At 40.5% G+C, this 18,950-nt stretch overlaps 1 protein-coding gene across 4 annotated transcripts in view; it reads left to right on the forward strand.

The window, feature by feature from the left end:
- LOC107095378 (FERM, RhoGEF and pleckstrin domain-containing protein 1-like) overlaps window positions 1–17,719 on the forward strand; it is a 62,253-nt gene extending 44,534 nt beyond the window's left edge. For 2 of the 4 annotated variants that reach the window (XM_015391437.1, XM_015391438.1), the window contains exons 13-28: window positions 304–496; window positions 8,282–8,490; window positions 8,685–8,774; window positions 11,608–11,741; window positions 12,874–12,955; window positions 13,038–13,099; window positions 13,177–13,352; window positions 13,431–13,561; window positions 13,669–13,737; window positions 14,171–14,260; window positions 14,367–14,449; window positions 14,563–14,666; window positions 15,254–15,414; window positions 15,624–15,731; window positions 15,819–15,970; window positions 17,195–17,718. In XM_015391437.1, the coding sequence (XP_015246923.1) occupies window positions 304–496; window positions 8,282–8,490; window positions 8,685–8,774; window positions 11,608–11,741; window positions 12,874–12,955; window positions 13,038–13,099; window positions 13,177–13,352; window positions 13,431–13,561; window positions 13,669–13,737; window positions 14,171–14,260; window positions 14,367–14,449; window positions 14,563–14,666; window positions 15,254–15,414; window positions 15,624–15,731; window positions 15,819–15,970; window positions 17,195–17,270 (1,920 nt within the window). In that variant the 3' untranslated portion in view covers window positions 17,271–17,718. Of the gene's footprint in view, window positions 1–303; window positions 497–8,281; window positions 8,491–8,684; window positions 8,775–11,607; window positions 11,742–12,873; window positions 12,956–13,037; window positions 13,100–13,176; window positions 13,353–13,430; window positions 13,562–13,668; window positions 13,738–14,170; window positions 14,261–14,366; window positions 14,450–14,562; window positions 14,667–15,253; window positions 15,415–15,623; window positions 15,732–15,818; window positions 15,971–17,194 lie in introns of all 4 variants that reach the window. The other 2 variants (XM_015391439.1, XM_015391440.1) reach the window with 2 other exon arrangements.
- Window positions 17,720–18,950: the final 1,231 nt, after the last annotated feature.

Here is an 18,950-nt window from a genome sequence, read left to right on the forward strand (position 1 = left end):
TTCTTAAAACAAGCTCCTATTTTTTATTTTCTTTTATTTTTTGTCGCTTTATTCCAACCCACATCCTTCCTCACTTTATGATTTGAAACTTGTCCAAAATTTCCAGGGATAAAGGTCGACTGTAGGTTGAAGGATATTGTCCACATTAATTCCACTCCTTGCCACATAATGAGGCATTAGTTATGGAAACGTTTGTTTAAATTTCGTCCAAAGTCGTTTTTTCTTTTTTCCCCCCTGAGGAATTGTATGTCTGCTGCATTTATATAAGGTTCTAATTCTGGTTCTTTACATTTTATTTTTTAGAGTGCCACCTCTATCCTGTTAGCAGACCAAACCGACTTGGCAAGACTTGAGGCTAAAAGTAACGGCACCGAGGGGCCAGCGACTGTCGCCCCTCCGACTAATGGCTTCTCTGACTTGGATCCAAGCCGACAGAACCACAATGGAGTGAGCCAGCATCTCCTCAACCCAGGTCCAACCAGCAGGGCAAACAAAGGCAGCAGCTCTTCTATTCCTTACATAGACTGCAGCGACATAGACAGTGAATGTGATGTGGGGAAGAGCGGCAGGGCCCCCAGGGGCCACAGTAGTGCAAATGACAGCAATGAGGATGAGCCTTCCAGGCATGAAGGTGGTGCAGGACGCAGAGATAGGAGTCTGTTTGGGGTGGTGAACGGGTTCTATCACACCAACCAGCAAGGGGTGATGCAGCAGGGAGTGATTGGCAATAGAAACGCTGCAGATCAAACTCGGGAGATGTTGAACAGCAGTCACGAGCAAACGAATGACGGCGTCCTTTCAAACGGAGGCTCCTTCCAGAGCCGCCTCCCGCTCCACAGCACGCTATTGGACGAGATCTTTCAGGGTCGAGACAAGCGCGGCATGGGAATCGTTCGCCCGCTGGGAACCGGGACTCGCAGCCAGTGCTCCAGCCCGGTGATCAGCAGCTTCCATCCGCGTACGAATTCGCTCAGCCACGCCGAGATGACCAATGGCCAAAGCCAGCCTCGCTCCACCTCAAGGTGGGACGACGGCGGGCATTATTTCACCAAACGTCCCGGAGTCATCCCAGTGGAAGCTCCCGCCGTCCCTCCGTCCCCCCACTACGGCAGCTACTCCCCGATCCTCTCGAACCGCACGCCGCCACATTTAGCCAAACCGTATAACCTGAACAACAACATGAGGGACCGTTCCGACACTGACCCGTTCATCCTCAGCCAGATTACGTCCACCCCGATCCACCGCGATCCGTACCGCTCCGGGATACAAACACCGTGCTCTGCCCCGACGGAGAGAAAAGCCGCGATGATGAACGGTAACAACGCAGTTCAGGGCCGGGCGAGATCAAACGCCCCCCAGCGGCTGTTCGGCCGCCAGGGGAAGCCCAACGACAACAACAACACCCTGAGCCAGCCGGTCCAAATGATCGACGGGTCCACCAGCAGCGGCAGCGACACCAGCGACACAGAGTCGGACGCCGGCAGCGGTGCGTACAGCCAGCCGCTGCTGTACGGCAACCCCGCGGCAGTGGGCTCAAACAATGGGAAGCTGATGTTTGGGAGTTTGCGGTTGCAGGATGGGGGAAGTGGCGTGTCAGCGGAGCACGAGCGACAGTTCGAGTTCAGTGGCGAAAATGTAGGAGGTCAAGTTTTCAGCTGCTGATCAGAACAATTTCGACTGAATCACTTTGAAAAAAAAGTTGAAACAGAAGCAAAAGCTGCAGTTAAAATCCAACTCAACTTTGAATATTTTTAATTATCTGAATGTAGAGGGATAGAAAAGTTGGGAAACTCCACTAAATAGTAACCTGACTCCGCCAGATGGATTTGCTTCGCATATCCATCTGGAAACCTTCCGTTGAAGTAATTTTGGGAAGGGGGAGAAAATACTGGTTAGCTGATTGGCCTATGTTGGTGATAGACGGGCCAAATAAACCAATCGGATCAACGAAGCATATGACGTACTAACAGAGCGACGACGAAAACACAACCACAAGCCAGGCTACTCTTGCCCAAACCAGTCGGGAGAAGAGCAAAAACATCTTTTCCTCTGAGAAAAGCCTCCAGAGCAGTGTTTTGCTCTTCTTTCAGTGAAGAAATACTCTGTAATTCCGATAAAACTTGCTCGATTGCCACGCTAACACTAGTTTCATCGGCTGAAGCCGGCATGTTTTTTAAACTGAACTGTCGCGCTTCTTGTTGCGTCACACCTCAACCCGCCTCAAAGCCAACGCTGATTGGACGTTTGTTTGGTGAACTGCTCCAAATTTTCTTTAACAGAAAGTAGCCAGACTGATCTGCGAGTGAAACCTTGAAAGCTCGCGAGATCAGGATGGTCTCACAAGGCTAACTAAATAGTGCAATCCCTGAAAAAGAATGTGATATAATTGCACTTAAAAGTAAAAAAAAAATATCTCGAGGACTAGTTAGATTTGAAATAGAATAGTTAGATTTGGGACACCCTTCCTTTCATCAGTCTGAGGGGTGTCCCACTTTTCACTCTCTACCAGGAGCTTTGGATCAATTCAGTCTTAATTAATGAAGAATCTTCTCAGTAATCTGACTGAATTAAACCTGATATTAATTGTTCAGATATGTCAGAAAGCACACAAGCTTTAGTGGGGTGTCCTAACATTTTTGTGAACTTTTTAAAACTCTTTATAGACGTTTTTATAACAGAAATCTGCCGTTTTTTACTACACAGTTGCTTTCTAGATGATTTGTTTTCTAAACCCAACAATCAGAATTGTTTTTATAGCCTAAAGATGTTGTTATGCAGACTCCTGACTTTGCTGGTTCAGCTTTTTATAGTGGAACCTGTTGAGCCAGTTTGTAAATAGTTCAAAAATGTGCTCGGTAATAACCCTTGGGGGTGAATTGCTTCCTTTACAATGTGCCATAAATTTAAATAATGTGTATCTAACATCAGGAACTTCTTTGGTGAGATAGTTCCTGCAGGTCTTCCGACTTTTTCAATTAGTGTTCATATTTATACCTATTCTGTTGAAAGAAAGCTTGTTGATCTTTTTTTAGCTGAGAAATGAGGTAGATTTCCTCTCGTTGAACCATTGATATATTGATTTATTTAGAGGCATTCTACGTGAATTCCTTTGTGTTGAGGACTGTGATGTGAATATATATCCTTAGGAATGATTTGACTTTGTATTGTGCACTAGTGGTTTTTCTTAGGTATTTAATTCAGGGGTGAGAAAGTCAAGAAAGATGGGATTATTGTTTATGGCTGCGTTTATTTATAGGAATTGTTTATGATAAATATAGTCCCCCTTATGTGTAAAGCAATTTTTAACGTTTTTTTCCCAGAGAATGGGTTATGTTCAAGAACTCAATTAGTAAGTGTGTTTAAAATATCAGAACAGGAAGTCTAATGTCCCTTGGAGCACTTTAAAAAAAAATGCTTTTAGTCAAATTCTGTCTTACTGGTGGACAAGGACTATTTCTTCTGCCAGAGATCAGCGGCTCTCACATCTCCCCTACAGCTGTTTCCCCCTCCCCGCGTTGTGCAGCGTTTATCCTGTATGATTTACAAGACTGATTTTATTAGAGAGGAAAAATATGAATAGCTGCTACATAAGTCTGCAAAATTCTACTTCTTTTTATTGAAGAGATCTTTTTTGTTTTAACAGTTTTAATGAAAGGCAAAAAAAGAAAACTGTTAATGCCCGTTGTCGCAAATATGCATCAAACTGTCAATTTAGTCTGCATCCACCCCAATGTCAGTTATTTCACAATTATTACACACCTAGGAACCTTTGGCAAGCACTTATTTCTAGTGGGACTGTTTCCTGGCTGTATATGATACCACTGACTGCCAAAAAAATACTTTAACTTCTATTTATTTATTATAAATCATATTAGTGAAAGTAAGAGTCTTAATTTGGCGTCTGCCTAAAGGCAACACAAAATTTTTTTTATAAACATTTATATCAATTCAGGTGATTACCGGTAATTCAGGGGTTAATCTAAATAAAAGCAACCATGTATCATGATGCTGCCACCACCATGTCTCACCTTGGTTTAAGTGTCCTTTCACTGCCCTGTGTTGCTCCCACGTCAGTTTAGACCATAACATATTTCTGCAGAGGATTTAAGTCAATCCGACTTATCCTCACTGATACCTTTACAAAAAACAAATGGACAGATATTTCTAGTCTTTTGTGACTTCTCTGCAAAATAAGGCAAATTAAAACAATTAAAAATTTTTACACTTATTCTTTCCTCTAATAGATTTGTGCTTGAGATAAAGTTGCATTATAGGGGAAAAGGGTACATAATGATTTTTTATATATATTTTACATCAATGTAAACTGGAGTTTTAGTGCTAATGTGAAAGCTTTAGAGAGCTTCTGTATAGTAAATTCTTTTTAAATATTCTTTTCCTTAACAGAGATCAGATTGTTAGGCAGATCTTAGCTTAGATCTTGTGATTCCTTTTTTTGTTTTTTCTTCATATCTCTGTTTAATTTCCTCACTGTAATTCAGAAACACAAAACCCATAGCTGTCTGCTTGTGCTTGGCTCGGCCCCTGGCATGAACTCTCCTCACAAGGGAACCTGAATGTTATCTTTCACTCTATTTTGGCTGCTCTTCTCACCTCTTAAACTGCAGCTTATACTAGGCTCCTCATCTCCATCTGTCATTTGTTGCCCCTTCGGCTGCTTCTTCTCCGATTTTGTTTTTTTGCTTTCACTGGAAGGCTAAATCAGAACAAGCCAATTCGACTCAAACCTGCAATTTCCACCAGTTTAGGTTATTTTTGTTTATGAATGTACTGCATTGGATTGAATCAGTTTGGGTTATGTGTGCAAGATTTGTTTTCTCCTGCTTTCTTCTGAAACAAATACTTCCTGCTTTGTAAATACATTGTTTATAAGCATGTTTTTTAAAGAAAAAAAATCGGCTTTTTTTTTAACACTGTTTTCACCACTTTCTTGCTGTTTCTATGAATGCATGTTAACCAGGCTGTCACTTTACTCCTTTATGCTCACTTGGCGTTTGTGTTAAGGGCCTCACAACGGTTCAGAATGTTTGAGACGCAGGTGATGAAGTTAAACGCGTAACCAAGCACATGCTCTTCTTTATTTTTGGAGTCGTTGTGCCTTCAAGTCGCCTTGCCCTCATAAGCAATCACCTGCACTGTGTTTATTTCAAACATTTAGAAACCTTTTGTGTTTTGGCCCCCATGCTGGGGATCTGTGCACATGGACAGAGCAGGCGCTACTTGGCTCCAGTTTTCTGTAAACAGAGAGAGGGAGGGTGAAGATAGACAGACACCAGTAAAGTTAATATTAATGCATCATGTAAGTGCACAAAAGATTTATTTGAAAAACGAAGCGTTGATGTTGTCAGATGTAGAAGTCTGCGTGTTGTCACAGCTTGTATACACAAGAATACTGGAGCCAGGTCCCTGTGGTGTCCTTACACTTGCCTGTTTCATATTTGCATTTTCTACCACTTTATTTCACTGATGCTTCTTTGTGATTTTTATTGAAATTGAACATACATACACCGTAACTGTAATGCCACACTAGGGTTCCTTTAGGTAAAAAAAAAAAGAAAATCATGGAGCTATAGATATTTTTTTCTGCTATTTCTTTTCCAAACAAATTATTCTTCAAATTTTTTTTCTAATAAATTAGCTTTTCGCTGCTCTAAATCTCACATTTCACGTTTAGAATACATAAAGATAAATTAATTCATGTTAACCACTTCCACTGGCTCCCTGATTTTTTTTTTTTTAATTCCTAAAAGGCCTTTAATTGTACTTACTTTGTAACAAGCTACTGTGATTTTTGTCTTTTTCTGTAAATTGTAACTTTTATTGAATTAATCAAATGTGTTAGTTTTTAAATTCAATTATCTTTCTTCATATGTATTTTTGCAAAAAATTTGGTAAATAAAGGGAAAATATCGATCTTTTGGGAGGAAAAGAAATTCCGTCAGATGGGATACAAGCTAAAGCTAACAGCTGTTTAGCTTATGTTAGCTTTTAAGTTATCCTGAATATCAAAGTGTCAGTTTTCAAAGGATTAAAGCTAAAAAGCTTGTTTTCATATACATTTTTTTTTTTTTGTGGTTTTTCATATGTGGGCTAGTTCCCGCTAAAACGAAGTGTTAGCATAGGATTTTCATAATAAGAGTAAAGATACCATAGTTTTACAGTGTGACAACACTCATTTTATGCAAAATAAAAGGCATTTATTGACTATGTTTTTTACTTTAGATATTTTAGTCTGGGCTTGAAATAGGAACTTTTTATGTTAAAACGTAGCATACGCAAACCCAAAAGTCAGTCCATTCCTATTTTCAGTGCTAATTTTAGCTAACTGGCTAATAGTATGCTAGCCATCTCAGTAACTTGAACTAATATTTTGAAATAAAGTCAAAGCAAAGTCAGAAAATGTATATTCCGGTTAAATCTCTGCACTTTATGCTGCCATTCTTGCTGTGTTCCTGCTGACTGAAACATTAGTGGCTGCTCTGCATGAACCACATCTGCTTTGTATTTTCTATTTTAAAAGTTGTGATTAAATCACCCTTATGCATGCTGTTGGTTAAACTAAAGAGCTGACTAAATTTGAATGAATCTTTAATTTTCTGGGAAAAATGTGCGGTTTCACTTGTTGTCTATCGCTTTCATAACACTGTTCCTTCACATCTATCGCCAAACTGTTGCTGGATATTTTATTTGTTGCTTCTATTTTTTCCCTTTCTTTTGTCCGTCTAAATTTCTTAAGGTTCTCTGTTTGTGGTGCACTAGTGTCAATAAAAAAACGAGATTGTTTAACATAAAAAGGGACTCGAGTTCTCTGTATGGGCCCCTAGCTCTGCCATGTGGTAGATGATCTGTCATTTGGAGGTTGTTTCACTTTCCAGTGCTTTAACTTCCCTGTTACAATCATCATGTTTGTTGTATTTGGAGTTATTTTTTTTTTCATAGCACTGGCGCATAAATCTTCATTCACTGGTTGCGATGGGTTTACCCACAATCCAGTTTGATCTATAGCGATGGACTTTATGGAAGCTTTGCAAAACTGGGCAAGTATACAGTCAAATGTAGAATCCTGTAGTTTTCGTAGTAGTAGTCGTAGTAGTAGCTGTAGTAACTAGCTGTAGTAGCAGTACTTTTATTTTTAACTACAACTGAAAACCTCATGAAAACCGTTTAGAAATATCTTTTGTTTTATTTTTACAGATTTTATTACCTTGAAGTCAGTTTGCCAGTTCATAACCCCTCTATGTGTTCAACTACTTCCCTTTTGTACTGATAGATTTCATCTCTGCCCATCAGGGAATACGCAGGGGGTTGAAATTAATAGTATAAATGCCAATTTTTTTTTAACAATTTGTGATTTAGCACATGACTTTCTAAGGTCTGGCCAAACCAGAATAACAAAGTGACTTCAAGCTGATTTATTCTAGGGGCTTCCAGTCTGGCTAATTTTGGCAAAAGAAAATAAATACATTTCCAGCCTTAGTTCCTTTTATCTATATGCTGTGTCCATCCTCACCTTCTCTTTTTCCCTTTCATTAATCGCTTTATTAACTTTCTCTCATTTTCTTTCTTGTGGCTTAAAGTTTTTATTGTTTATCTTTGTGTTCTTTTGTTCCACCTTCATCCCCTCCTTCTGTCCATCTCCCTTTACTTTTTGGTGTCCAAGCCCTCTCTTGTGTCCCTTCATTTTTACTTCTTTCTTCCTGTATCCTTCCTTTCCTTGTTGACTTCCCTCCCCTCATTTCTTTTCATTCTATCTCAAGTCCTTCTTGTTTTTGTTCCCTTTTCGCATGTTCTTCCTCCTTGCTTTCCTTTCTAAACCCTTTCCTTTCTTAAAACAGTTGAAGTAAGCTTTAATACTTGTTTTTTTAAAACTCATCTAAACCAACTTTCTGGAACATTGAATCTTGAAAAGTATGGCATTTCCTCCGTAAAACATGCACTGGTACCCTGTTTAGGGTATTTCTTTTTCAGAAACTTGAAACCCTTTGTAATTAAAATAGGTATAAAAGGACCAGTAGGTGGGGTTAACCAAGGCCTTCAGTAATAACCAGTCTGGTGAGACCTCCTTATTCTGGATTTTAATTTAACCGTTAGTAAAAAATCCCACTGGTTAATACTAAAGTTTGTTTGTTTGTTCTAACAAGAAGCATACAGTATCTCTGTAGGTTTAGAAAGCAAAATGTCAAGATTCAACATTAACTGACAGTTGAGCTTATTTTTATAAAATTTAATTAACTCTTTGTCTTATTTAATCTCTCATGTTTAGAAGACTCAGATTGCAAGGAATCACCTCAGGAAAGTCTGCCGGTGGTGGCGAACGGCAACGGCACAGAGGACGGGCAAGGGAAGGGCGTCCCCAGCACGGTGGATGTGGGGCAGACTGCAGAGGGACAGCAACTTTCACCGCTTACCAGCCCTCTGCTCATCGAGGCTGGATACGTCCGCCATGACGATGAAGAGGAGGCGAGGAGGAAGGTGGACACATTTTTTTTTTTTTTTATAAATCATAAACTTTTGTGTTTTAATTGATTTATTTGTTGTTTTTTTAAAGAAGGTAACAGAGTAATGGGGGGTTGTTGAAAATCCACACCGCTTATATTAGTTTGACGCTGTATCTGGACAGAAACATAGCTGTGGTACCTGGATCTGATTTTTCTGTTTGTGTCCAGAAGTTTCCCACAGACAAAGCTTACTTCATCGCCAAAGAATTGTTGACAACAGAGCGGACCTACCTCAAAGACCTTCAGGTTATCACAGAGGTAATAATGATTCTCACATCTCCCCTTTTTCTTTCTGGATTTCCTGCTTTTCTCCTTTAGTAGACAGTTTCCTTGTGAAGTGATAACTGTAGCAGGAGTTTGGATTTGTCTTCTAAAATGTCTTTTTTTCTTTCTTCCATTGTTCCATCCTTCCTACCTTTCCCGTTTTCCCATCTTTCTTTCCTTCCTTTCTCATTTCCTCCCCCTTCCCTTCTTCTCTGTGTCCTTCCTTCATTATTTCCTGTTTCCTAACTTATATCTTGTTTCCTTTTTTTCTCTCTGAATAATTCCTTTTTTCGTTTCCTTTTACATAGCGCCCTTTTTTCCTTATTTGCTTGCATCTAAAGCACTGCATAATTGCACCACATATATTCAATGCTCTGAACTTCCATATCCATGTGTTTTTTTTTGCACAATGTTTTTTTTCTCCCACACTCTTTACATTTGATCACTGATCCACTTTAAGAAATGGAAAAGCTGTACAAAAGAAAAATTTGGTTTTGTGACAATAACAGTCTAAGTCCTACCTTACTCCTTTATTTTCTACTTTCCTTCGTTCCTCCAATGCCTTCTTCCTCCCTTATGTCCTCTTCTTTCTTTTCCTGCTCTCTTTTCTACCCCTTCCTTGTGTCTTTACTTTTCTTCTTCTTTTTTTTCCTATGTTTTTTGAGTCTTTTATTCTGTTTACTCATCTTTTTCTTCCTTCTGTCTGGCATTCCTCCCTTCTTTTTTACTTCCCTGCATCCTTATCCCTTCTTTCATTCCCTCATTGTTTCCTCCTCTGTGTCCCCTATTTCCCTGAACCATTCTGTCCTTCCTTCCTTCCTTGTGTCCTCCTTTATTGCGACCTTTCTTCCTCATGTGTGTGTTTGTGGTTTCTTTTATTATGTGTGATGTGTACAGAGCCAAGGTATGTGAAGGTTAATCTTCTGATGGTCTAGCTAAGCTTTAAAGAGATCGATCAAGCAGAATCTTAAGATCAAAGACCTAAACTTGAATCCTCCTAAAATCTAAAATGCAGCTTCTTTATTTCTCTATAACTAAAGTACATTTTGTTCTTTTTAAAACCCGAGGTTTTACTGTAATTCACAATCGTGACAGTTTCTGTTTCCTTTCCTCAAGCTTTAAACTTACGGCTGCTCTTGTATTCCTTTTGGAAACAGCTTCTGTGCAGGTTTTAAAATGGTCTTTGTAGTGTTTGCTCCCTTGGTGCGTGTTTTCTCTTTACTTTTCCGCCTCCTCTCTGGGTTTGCTTATAAAAATAAAATGTCTACAACATAAATCCTACAATTAGAGGGCAGCATAACATGGGCCAGACTTGGCTCAATTGAACTCTGTTTTAACAGCTTTTCAAAGTAAAATGAAATGAAGAACAACAGCAGGAGTTCTGATTCAGGAACCTGCCCTGAACTTCATTCTGACCTCTGATCTTCCTGTGTAGTAAATCTCTTTCTGCCGATCTTATTTCTCCAATCTCTGTGTTATTTTTCTCACTTGGATCCAGTTTTTATCCCTCTTTGATGTGGAAGGAAGGCGTGCACTGGCAGCTTTTTAAAGCCTCTTAAATGTTTTCTTTGGGTGGCGCTGCTAAGGCCTGAGGTCCCACACCCTCCCCTCTTCCTCCAGTGATACATCTGTGATGCTGGTCTGGGAATTTACCCTCAGTGTTTGGGGGCTGTACACACTCCGGTCATGTGGCTCCAACACTGTCCCCTAACTTCACCTAAGGCCTGATGCACTGTAAAAACGATATAGAAATAAGTAAAAACGTCTTAAATTCAGTGTATTCACCCTTAATTTGAGTAGGTAAATGAGATGGTTTGCCAATGGAATGAGTAATTTTACTCTTAAAATAAGATAATTGGATAAAAGGCACTTGAAATTTTGTTTTCTTATTTTAAGTGTAAATTGTCTTGTTCCATTGGCAAAAGGTCTCTTTTACCTCCTCTATTCAAATACAACAAATGCACTTATTTTAAGATAAAAATTACGTTTCTAGATTTTGATTTTTTTGCAGTGTGTTCCAGGATACATACTCATAGAGAGGAGAGGCTGGATATTTTCCAGATCTTAAACTCGATTGTATTTTCAGTTTTAAAAAATATACAGTTTGTCATTCTATCCTTCTTATGTCCCTGTTATATTTTGTTTTCTTTCCCACTGGATTAATGTCTTTCTTCATTTCCCACCGTCTCCCTCCCTCCATCCCTTCCTTTTGTTTTCTTGACATCCTTCTGTCTATATTCTCCTTTATTTCTTCACTTTTTGTCTTAGCCACCTTCTTTTTGTCCTCCATTCCTTGCTTCCTTTGTTCCTTCTTTCTTAGCTTTTTTCCTCGAGTCATTTATTACCTTGTGGTGGTGTTGTTTTTATTCCATCTTCCTACTTTCTCCTATTGGTTTCTTATCCCTTTTCATCTTTCCTGTCCATAAATCCTGTCTTGTTTCTCTTCCTACCCAGCCTCCTTCCTTAAATCCCTTAAGTCAAGGGGTTGAAGTGATAAATACTGCAGAATGGAAGAATAGAGATAGAATGAAGCAGAATAATGTAAAGTAGTCCCTATATCCTCCGTCAGCCTATCCCTATAGCAGCATAGCAATAGGAAATGCTCAGAATAACCTGAGCTAGTCTAACTGTGAGCTCTGTCAAAAATTTAAGTTTTAAGCCTAATCTTAAAATAGAAAATCTCTTCCTTACTAACATGGTTTTACATCCTAAAATGGGTATAAAATGTGTTTTGATTTACTGAGACAAAATCTTGAGTGGATTTCTTACCATACAGTTTGTTCATCCTCCTTTCCCTTATCGGTACGTGTCTTCCTCTGTTGTCCAGTTCTTCCAGAAAGCTGTGGGGAAAGATGAAGCATTTCCAGACTCTGTTAGGGATCTGATATCCTCCCACTACGACCCAGTCTACAGGTTTCATCAGGGATTCCTCAAAGAGACGGAGCAGCGGCTGGCACAGTGGTGGGCCTCTCTCCTTTGTCTTTTTAGAGGCACAGCAGTTTGGCATAATGTCAACTCAATGCAGAAGGATGTAAAATTGTGCTTCAGTCCATTAAGCTTAATTGAAATTCTTATAAATCCAACAGCTGCAACTTTATTAGAATCTCTTTAACTAGGAAGCATGGTGGTGAAGCTATCATGATGGGAATGTGCTGCTTACGGCTAAACACTTATGCTACTAGAAGGATTATTTCTACTTAACAAGACTTTTAATCCATTGAATATCACTCAGCAGGGTTGTTTAAAAAGAGAGGCTTGCATTTCTTTTAATCATATAGACTGAAGAAGTCCAGCCTCAAACATTGGAGGTCTGGATAATTACTGGGTGGAAGCAATCTGCCAGTTTTACTGAATTTAAACATAGAAAAAAAAAAGAAACTATTTTGAAACCAGACTCTTATTTTAATCTTTTTTTAAATGCTAGGATTGGCAATAATATAATTGAACTTTGTTGATCTCACATTGGAGAAATTTACCTCTGCATTTAACTCATCCCCTTGGGGAGCAGTGGGCTGCCATCGTTGGGCGCCTGGGGAGCAATCAGGGGTTCAGGGTCTTGCTCAGAGAGTGTCAGTCTGTGGGAGTAGGGCTCAAACTCAGAACCTCAGGATTCCAAGCTCTATTCCCTAACCACTAGGCCGCCACTCCCCGTAATAGATTTAAATATATGCTATATATAAATATAACATGCAAAAACGAATCTGAATCTTTATTCTCAGCCATTCATTGATGGACTATTTATTTTTCTTGGGCTCATAGTCACATCGCAGAGTCCTGTTCTCTGATAAGTGTTTGAAATGCCACACCACTTGTTATTTGGTTCTTTTCCTAAAGTGCTCTTCTTAGATTCTGCCAAAAATTGTTTATTATTTTTGTTTACAATCACGCCCATTTTGCTTTGGAACACAGCAAATGTTTCCTTCCTTTACGCCTCCCAGTGTGACATGACCGTTAACTCCTAAGCCTGTCAGGCGATGTCTCCTCTCCTCAAATAGTAAAATTCCTGTTATAGAAAATCCATCTTATTCTCCCATCTAGTGGTAACAATTTGGAACTACAAACAAATCTCTGATAGATGATCCTCTTCCTGCAGGGAGGGTCGGTCCAACGCTCACATCAGGGGAGATTACCAGCGTATTGGTGACGTTTTGCTGAAGAACATTCAGGGTTTGAGGGTAAGGGCGATTTTGGATTCTCTCACAGATGGCGGGTTATAGGTGTTAACAGTTTGTTTGCTTTCTATTTTGGTTTCTGCAGCAGTTGACGGTTCACCTCCAGAGGCATTCGGAGTGCTTGGTCGAACTGGAGCGAGCTTGCAGGTGAGGCAGAAGAACAGACGGAGTGGGGATATTGGAGCAGAGGAGACGGGATTGTGAACTTCTCGGTTTGTTTCCAGGTCGAGTCGGAAGGTGGAAGCCCTCTGCAGGGACTTTGAGCAGCAGAGGGTTTGTTACCTGCCTCTGTACATCTTCCTTCTGAGGCCTCTCCACCGTCTGCTGCACTACAAGCTGATCCTGGAGAGGCTGTGCAAGCACTACCCGCCCACCCATGAGGACTTCAGGGACAGCAGAGGTACTCCTGGTCATCCCTGCTTGTTTTCACTCTTTTTTTTAACGTGCCTCTAAAATGCAGTCATCTCCAACCCTCCAGCTGCTCTGGCAGAGATCTCCGAGATGGCGCTCCAGCTTCAGGGCATCATGATGAAGATGGAAAACTTCCAGAAGATCTTGGAGCTGAAAAAAGATCTGACCGGCATTGAAAACCTGGTGGCGCCTGGAAGGGTCGGTGCTTTTTGTCTCCATCTCCTCTAATTTTCTTGAATTTGTTGAATCTTTAGATGGGCAAACCGGATGTGAGAATTCCTGAATTGTTTGTGTTGGACTTGCAGGAGTTTATCAGGTTGGGTTGCCTCAGCAAACTGTCGGGGAAGGGCCTGCAGCAGCGGATGTTCTTCCTGGTATGAATCAGAAATGTTGTTATCTGGAATTTGATGTCAGTTTCTTGCAGGTCTGGAGTGTAGGATGTTTATCTTTAGATAAATGAGAGCATTTACTGTCAGCTAAATTTTGTCTTTTCTTGCTGCCATTGTGATCCTTCCTTGTATCTCTCCTTTTTTTCCTGTCCCTGTCTCCTGTCTCATGTTTCTTTCTTTCCCACTTTTCCGTCTTCCCTGTTTTTCCTTTGTTTTTCTTTCTGTTGTTCCCCTTTTCACCCCCATATCCTTCCTTTGCCTATTCTTTTCTTTCCGTTATAAACTTAGGTCGAATTATTCTATTAAATTAGTTTGAAATGTAATGTAACAGTCAATAAACAGGGACTTATTCCTGATTAATGTGTAAGAAGGTTTTGCTTCTGAAGTTAATCTTTTGGATTATTACTTTTTCCTCCAGTTTAGCGATTGTTTGATGTACACCAGCCGAGGGGTGACTCCGTCTAACCAGTTTAAGGTCCATGGGCAGCTGCCTTTGTATGGCATGACGGTGTGTGTGTGCAACTTTCTCCATCTTTGAGCAAAAGAAGGAATGTTGCCTCTGTGTTAAATCTCACGGTTTTCATGCATTTCTTATTGGATGCCGTCTCTCACAGATTAGAGAAAGTGAGGAAGAGTGGGGAGTCCCTCATTCGTTCACGCTGTTTGGTCAGCGGCAGTCTGTGGTGGTCGCTGCCAGGTTGGTGAATGCCATTACATAGAAAAGCCGATCTAACTCTCTTCTTTTTTCGATTGATGAAGAACCAGTGGTTTACATGTCGGCCTCTGTTTCTGCTTTGTGCGTTTCTTCAGCTGTGCTGCAGAGATGGAGCGTTGGGTGGAGGACATCAGGATGGCCATTGACCTGGCAGAACAGGGCACCACTCCGAACACCGACTTGCTCTCCACTGACAGCAGTAAGATGCTCTTTACTGACTATTACTGAGGTTCCCATAGACCGTAGAGGTGCCGTTTCACCACCTCTGACCCTGTGGTGTCCTGTACCGTGTTCTATCTGATGAGTCAGTGGGTCAGAGGATACGTCCTAAAAGCCTTTGATCAGTCAGCCATTATTCCCCTGTTCTTTGTTCTTTTGAGCGGAGCTCCTGTGTTTGATCCCATGATAACAGCTGCTCTAACGGTGAGAGAACAGATGGCCCATTTAGCATCATTACCCCTGATGAAAGCCGACAGTTAGAATGGCATTAAAAGAGTTAAAATTACATAAAAATTCTCCTTAAAGTTCAATTCCCACACAGTCTTGACGGATGCAGACTATCAACCCATCCGTTCATTAATGAAATTAAGTTACTTCAGAAAAGTTGCATCAAGGTTTAATGAGCCTCTTACAATGTAAAGGCATGCCGGTTGGTGGATCCTCTGCATCGTATCGGCAAAGATTAGTCTTTGCTTTCCAGCTCTTGTTATGTGTAGTACAGATTGATGTTTTGTTATCCTGACTTTAAAGTGGGTGTAAGTTTATTTTTTTGTTTGTCTCCCTCAGAGCCTTTGGAGGAGGTTGGATCCGAGCTGGAGTCTGAAGAGGAGCTATGCGGCTCACGTTCATCCCTGGAGCGTCAGAGCCACCGTGGCAACACCACCGTGCATGTCTGCTGGCATCGGAACACCAGCGTTTCCATGGTGGACTTCAGCATCGCTGTGGAGGTGCTGTATCCCCTGTTATCTGCTTAGGTCTTCTTCTTTCTTAGCACTTAGCATTACACATCAAATTGGTGAGAGATTTAGGACAGCAAAGTGTAAAATGAAGCAAAAAGCTTTCCCCTCTTTCCTTAAATTGTTCAATCTCAGGTTACTATGGCTACCAGGGGTGATGTCTATTGAGCCTGGGGTTTTCTGTTTTTTTGTGTTTGCAGAACCAGCTCTCAGGTAACCTGCTGAGGAAGTTCAAGAACAGCAACGGCTGGCAGAAACTCTGGGTGGTCTTCACTAACTTCAGCCTCTTCTTCTACAAGTCCCACCAGGTGAGACAAGCATCTGAACAAGAAAATGACAAGCGGTTCTGTGATTTCTTTAGCCGTAAGCTGTCCACTATCTTCTGTCCCCCACAGGATGAGTACCCGCTGGCCAGCCTCCCACTTCTGGGCTACTCCGTCACGGTCCCGGCCGAGTCAGAGAACATCCACAAAGACTACGTCTTCAAGCTCCACTTTAAATCCCACGTGTACTACTTCAGATCGGAGAGCGAGTACACCTTTGAACGGTGGGTGTTCACAAGGCACAGGACTCTTACAACAAGTAGAAATGTCCTGAAAAGTGCAGAATCTGATTGAAGAAAGAAGACACACACCCAATTGACTGTCCTTTTATCCACAGGGCCATCTGCTTAGCCACCTATGCCCGTCATTTTAAAGATCTAAAATTAAAAAGTACATGATTATTACCAAAATGAAATGAAATTTGGTCATAATCAGCAAGGATCTTCTGTTGTAGTCTGTCTTACACCAGATCGGTAGAGAGCTTTGTCTGAAGACACTCTGCTGGTGTCTTAACAGTCTTTTGAAGAAACCCTTACTGTTGTCCCTAATGTTCTTTATTTAACTGAGAAAGTATCTGTGTTAAATAATCTTCAGAAGTCCCTAGAATAGAGGAAGAACAGGAGTTCCTTGTTTAAGTATCATCGACTATCATTCCACCCAAAGACTCACCCAATAATACCACAGATCACTCCACCCATGGTTCCATATCTCTATCATTCCATCTATCAACCCAAACTTTGACCCATCCATCCGTCTATCAAAACAACTGACACTAGTCATCACCAATAAGTCCCCTTAAAACTGTTAAGGTCAAGTCATGGGACATGTCTTGGCCTTGGGTATTACACTTGTCAGGGGCCCCTGTCAGAGGCCCCTTAGGGCAGTGGTTGTATGCCTGCCCACCTGTAGACTCATTCATGCAATCATTCATCAATCTTTTGATTGATCAATGGATCAGTCCAAATTGGGCAAGTCGTTGAGGACTTTTAAGACAAAGCAGAACACACCTTTAGCTGTTAGCTACATTTGTGTAACTTAGGTTTTTTGTAGGTCTTTTTTGGAAGGCTGTAGTCCCAATTGGACACATTCTCCATGTGCATTTCCATCGATTAATGATGTCCGTAAGGCTGAGACCTATCCAGATCCAATGCAGCAGTCTGAAGCTCCTGTCCTACCACCCTTCCTTCAGTGTTTCTGTCTGTGTACCTACTCGTCCATCCACTGAACACTCCATCAACTCATCCTCTACATTATTTATTTTCAGGGTTTTGTTTAAAATGGTATATTATTGTATAAATATCTACAGTTGACATTCGTATTGGCATTTTACCTATGAGGCAAGAATTTACTCAGATATTAGAATTTTTATTATAATCACTAGGAAACCTGGAGACAAACTGAAAATATGAACTGATCTTCATCACAAACTGACTCTGAGTGTTTTTCAGGTGGATGGAGGTGATTCGAAGTGCCACTTGTTCCGCCAGCCGTCCCCTACTGAGCTCCAGGAAAGATCTTTACTGATGAATCAAGTGAAGCTATTGACTTGTCTTGGAGCTTTTTACTCCCACTTTTTTACACACAAACACTCTTTGGTCCTTAAAGTTTCTGTCACACCAGTCTTCCTCCGAGTTCTTGATTCTGTTTTTTCTGTGCCAATCTGGAAGATACTGGTGATGTTTCTGACTATATTCCCACTATTCAATTCAACATTTAGGACAGTTAGAAACCATGTCCTTCTTTTTGCAATGTGTGTTTTTGTACAGTATTTTGATAACACTGTGAAAATGTTTCTTTTTTTTTTTTTGGTCCCCTTTTCATTTGTCTTCACGGAGAAGAACCACTTTAAACCTGCATCCAAAGCCAACAGATATTTCACGTCTTTTATCGCCTTTTGTCTAGTATTTTTCCAGCTTTCTGGAATAATTTTAAAAAGATTGTGTTCATATGAAAAATAAACAACGTCAATCACAGAAGGTGTCTCTTTTTACTTGCCAAGAGAGCAAACTTTGATCCGCTGTAGGATTTTTTTTTTAAATATTGCAAAGTGATTTTTGTCTTTGGATTTAGAGAAGGCTATAAAATGGTGTTCCCCAAGGCATCGTGTTGGGGTCCTGTAGGATCATAGGTCATAGATTATTTTTTTGTTTTTAAATAAGAAAAGCAAAGTATCTGTATTCTCATAATTAGGTTGACCGTGTTCCGAGTACAGGCGGGACTCTAAAAATGGATCCACCTTTCCGTTGGATATCTCTGGTTTTGGAACCTTATGGTCTCATCTTTGTTTATGAGAAAGGATATCCCTCTGTTCATGGTTCACAATCAATCTATGTATCAGCTTGGATGATTAGAACATCAAGACCTAGCTTCTCTGCTAGTAAATGTTGGTGAAGAGAATATGACATGCATTAAACTCAAATACTTCTTTGTGAAGGACTCAACATATCTTAACCCCTTTAAGGTCGAGAGCCCAGGATGGGTTCGACATGACCATTCCATCATATCACATAGCCTTGACTAAGCCAATTCTTTGTGGTATCTAAAAGTTCTCTAACACAAACTGTTCCCATTCAGCCCCTTATGACCAGTGTACCCATCTTTTGGTAGCAACCACCAGCAGGATACTAGTTACACCCCAGTACACCAGGTCTCCCCAGTCAACATTTCTCAGTCCTAAGGAGACTGTTCAGGATGTGAAGGGGCTATATTTCTAATATGGACCAAACTGTCAGTGAAATGTTCCTGACAGCTTGTAAAAATCTGTGCTCCAAATAATTAAGGCAGTTCTGAAGGATAAAGAAGTTCCAACCCAATCCATCAACTTTTAATAAGGTTTTTGTCCTGTGATGTCTCTGCTCTTTAGTTTGTGGCACATTGTCCTTGGATTAACCCAGTAAATTTCCAGGGGGTGTTGCAGGAGTGAAAACATGTTGCCCCGTCTTTATTTGTGGAGGACAAAAAGCTCTTTTGTGTCATTCAGCTTCACTTTCAGACACGTCAGCATTTTTCATTGTGAATTGGACGAGAGGAGACTACTGACATAGTCCCATCGCACTTAATGAAGCATTCAAAGGCACTAGAACAAGTAGGGACTTGTTTAAAAAAACAAGAAGCTACCTCTGCTGGCTTGATGTAATGATTAGCTTTCAATCTGGTGAAAAAATAACATTTTTCTAAAGCAGATGAAATTTCTAATGTAATGAA

Source organism: Cyprinodon variegatus, unplaced genomic scaffold, assembly GCF_000732505.1.
Source record: "Cyprinodon variegatus isolate N-32 unplaced genomic scaffold, C_variegatus-1.0 Scaffold541, whole genome shotgun sequence".
NCBI classification, from domain to species: domain Eukaryota; kingdom Metazoa; phylum Chordata; class Actinopteri; order Cyprinodontiformes; family Cyprinodontidae; genus Cyprinodon; species Cyprinodon variegatus.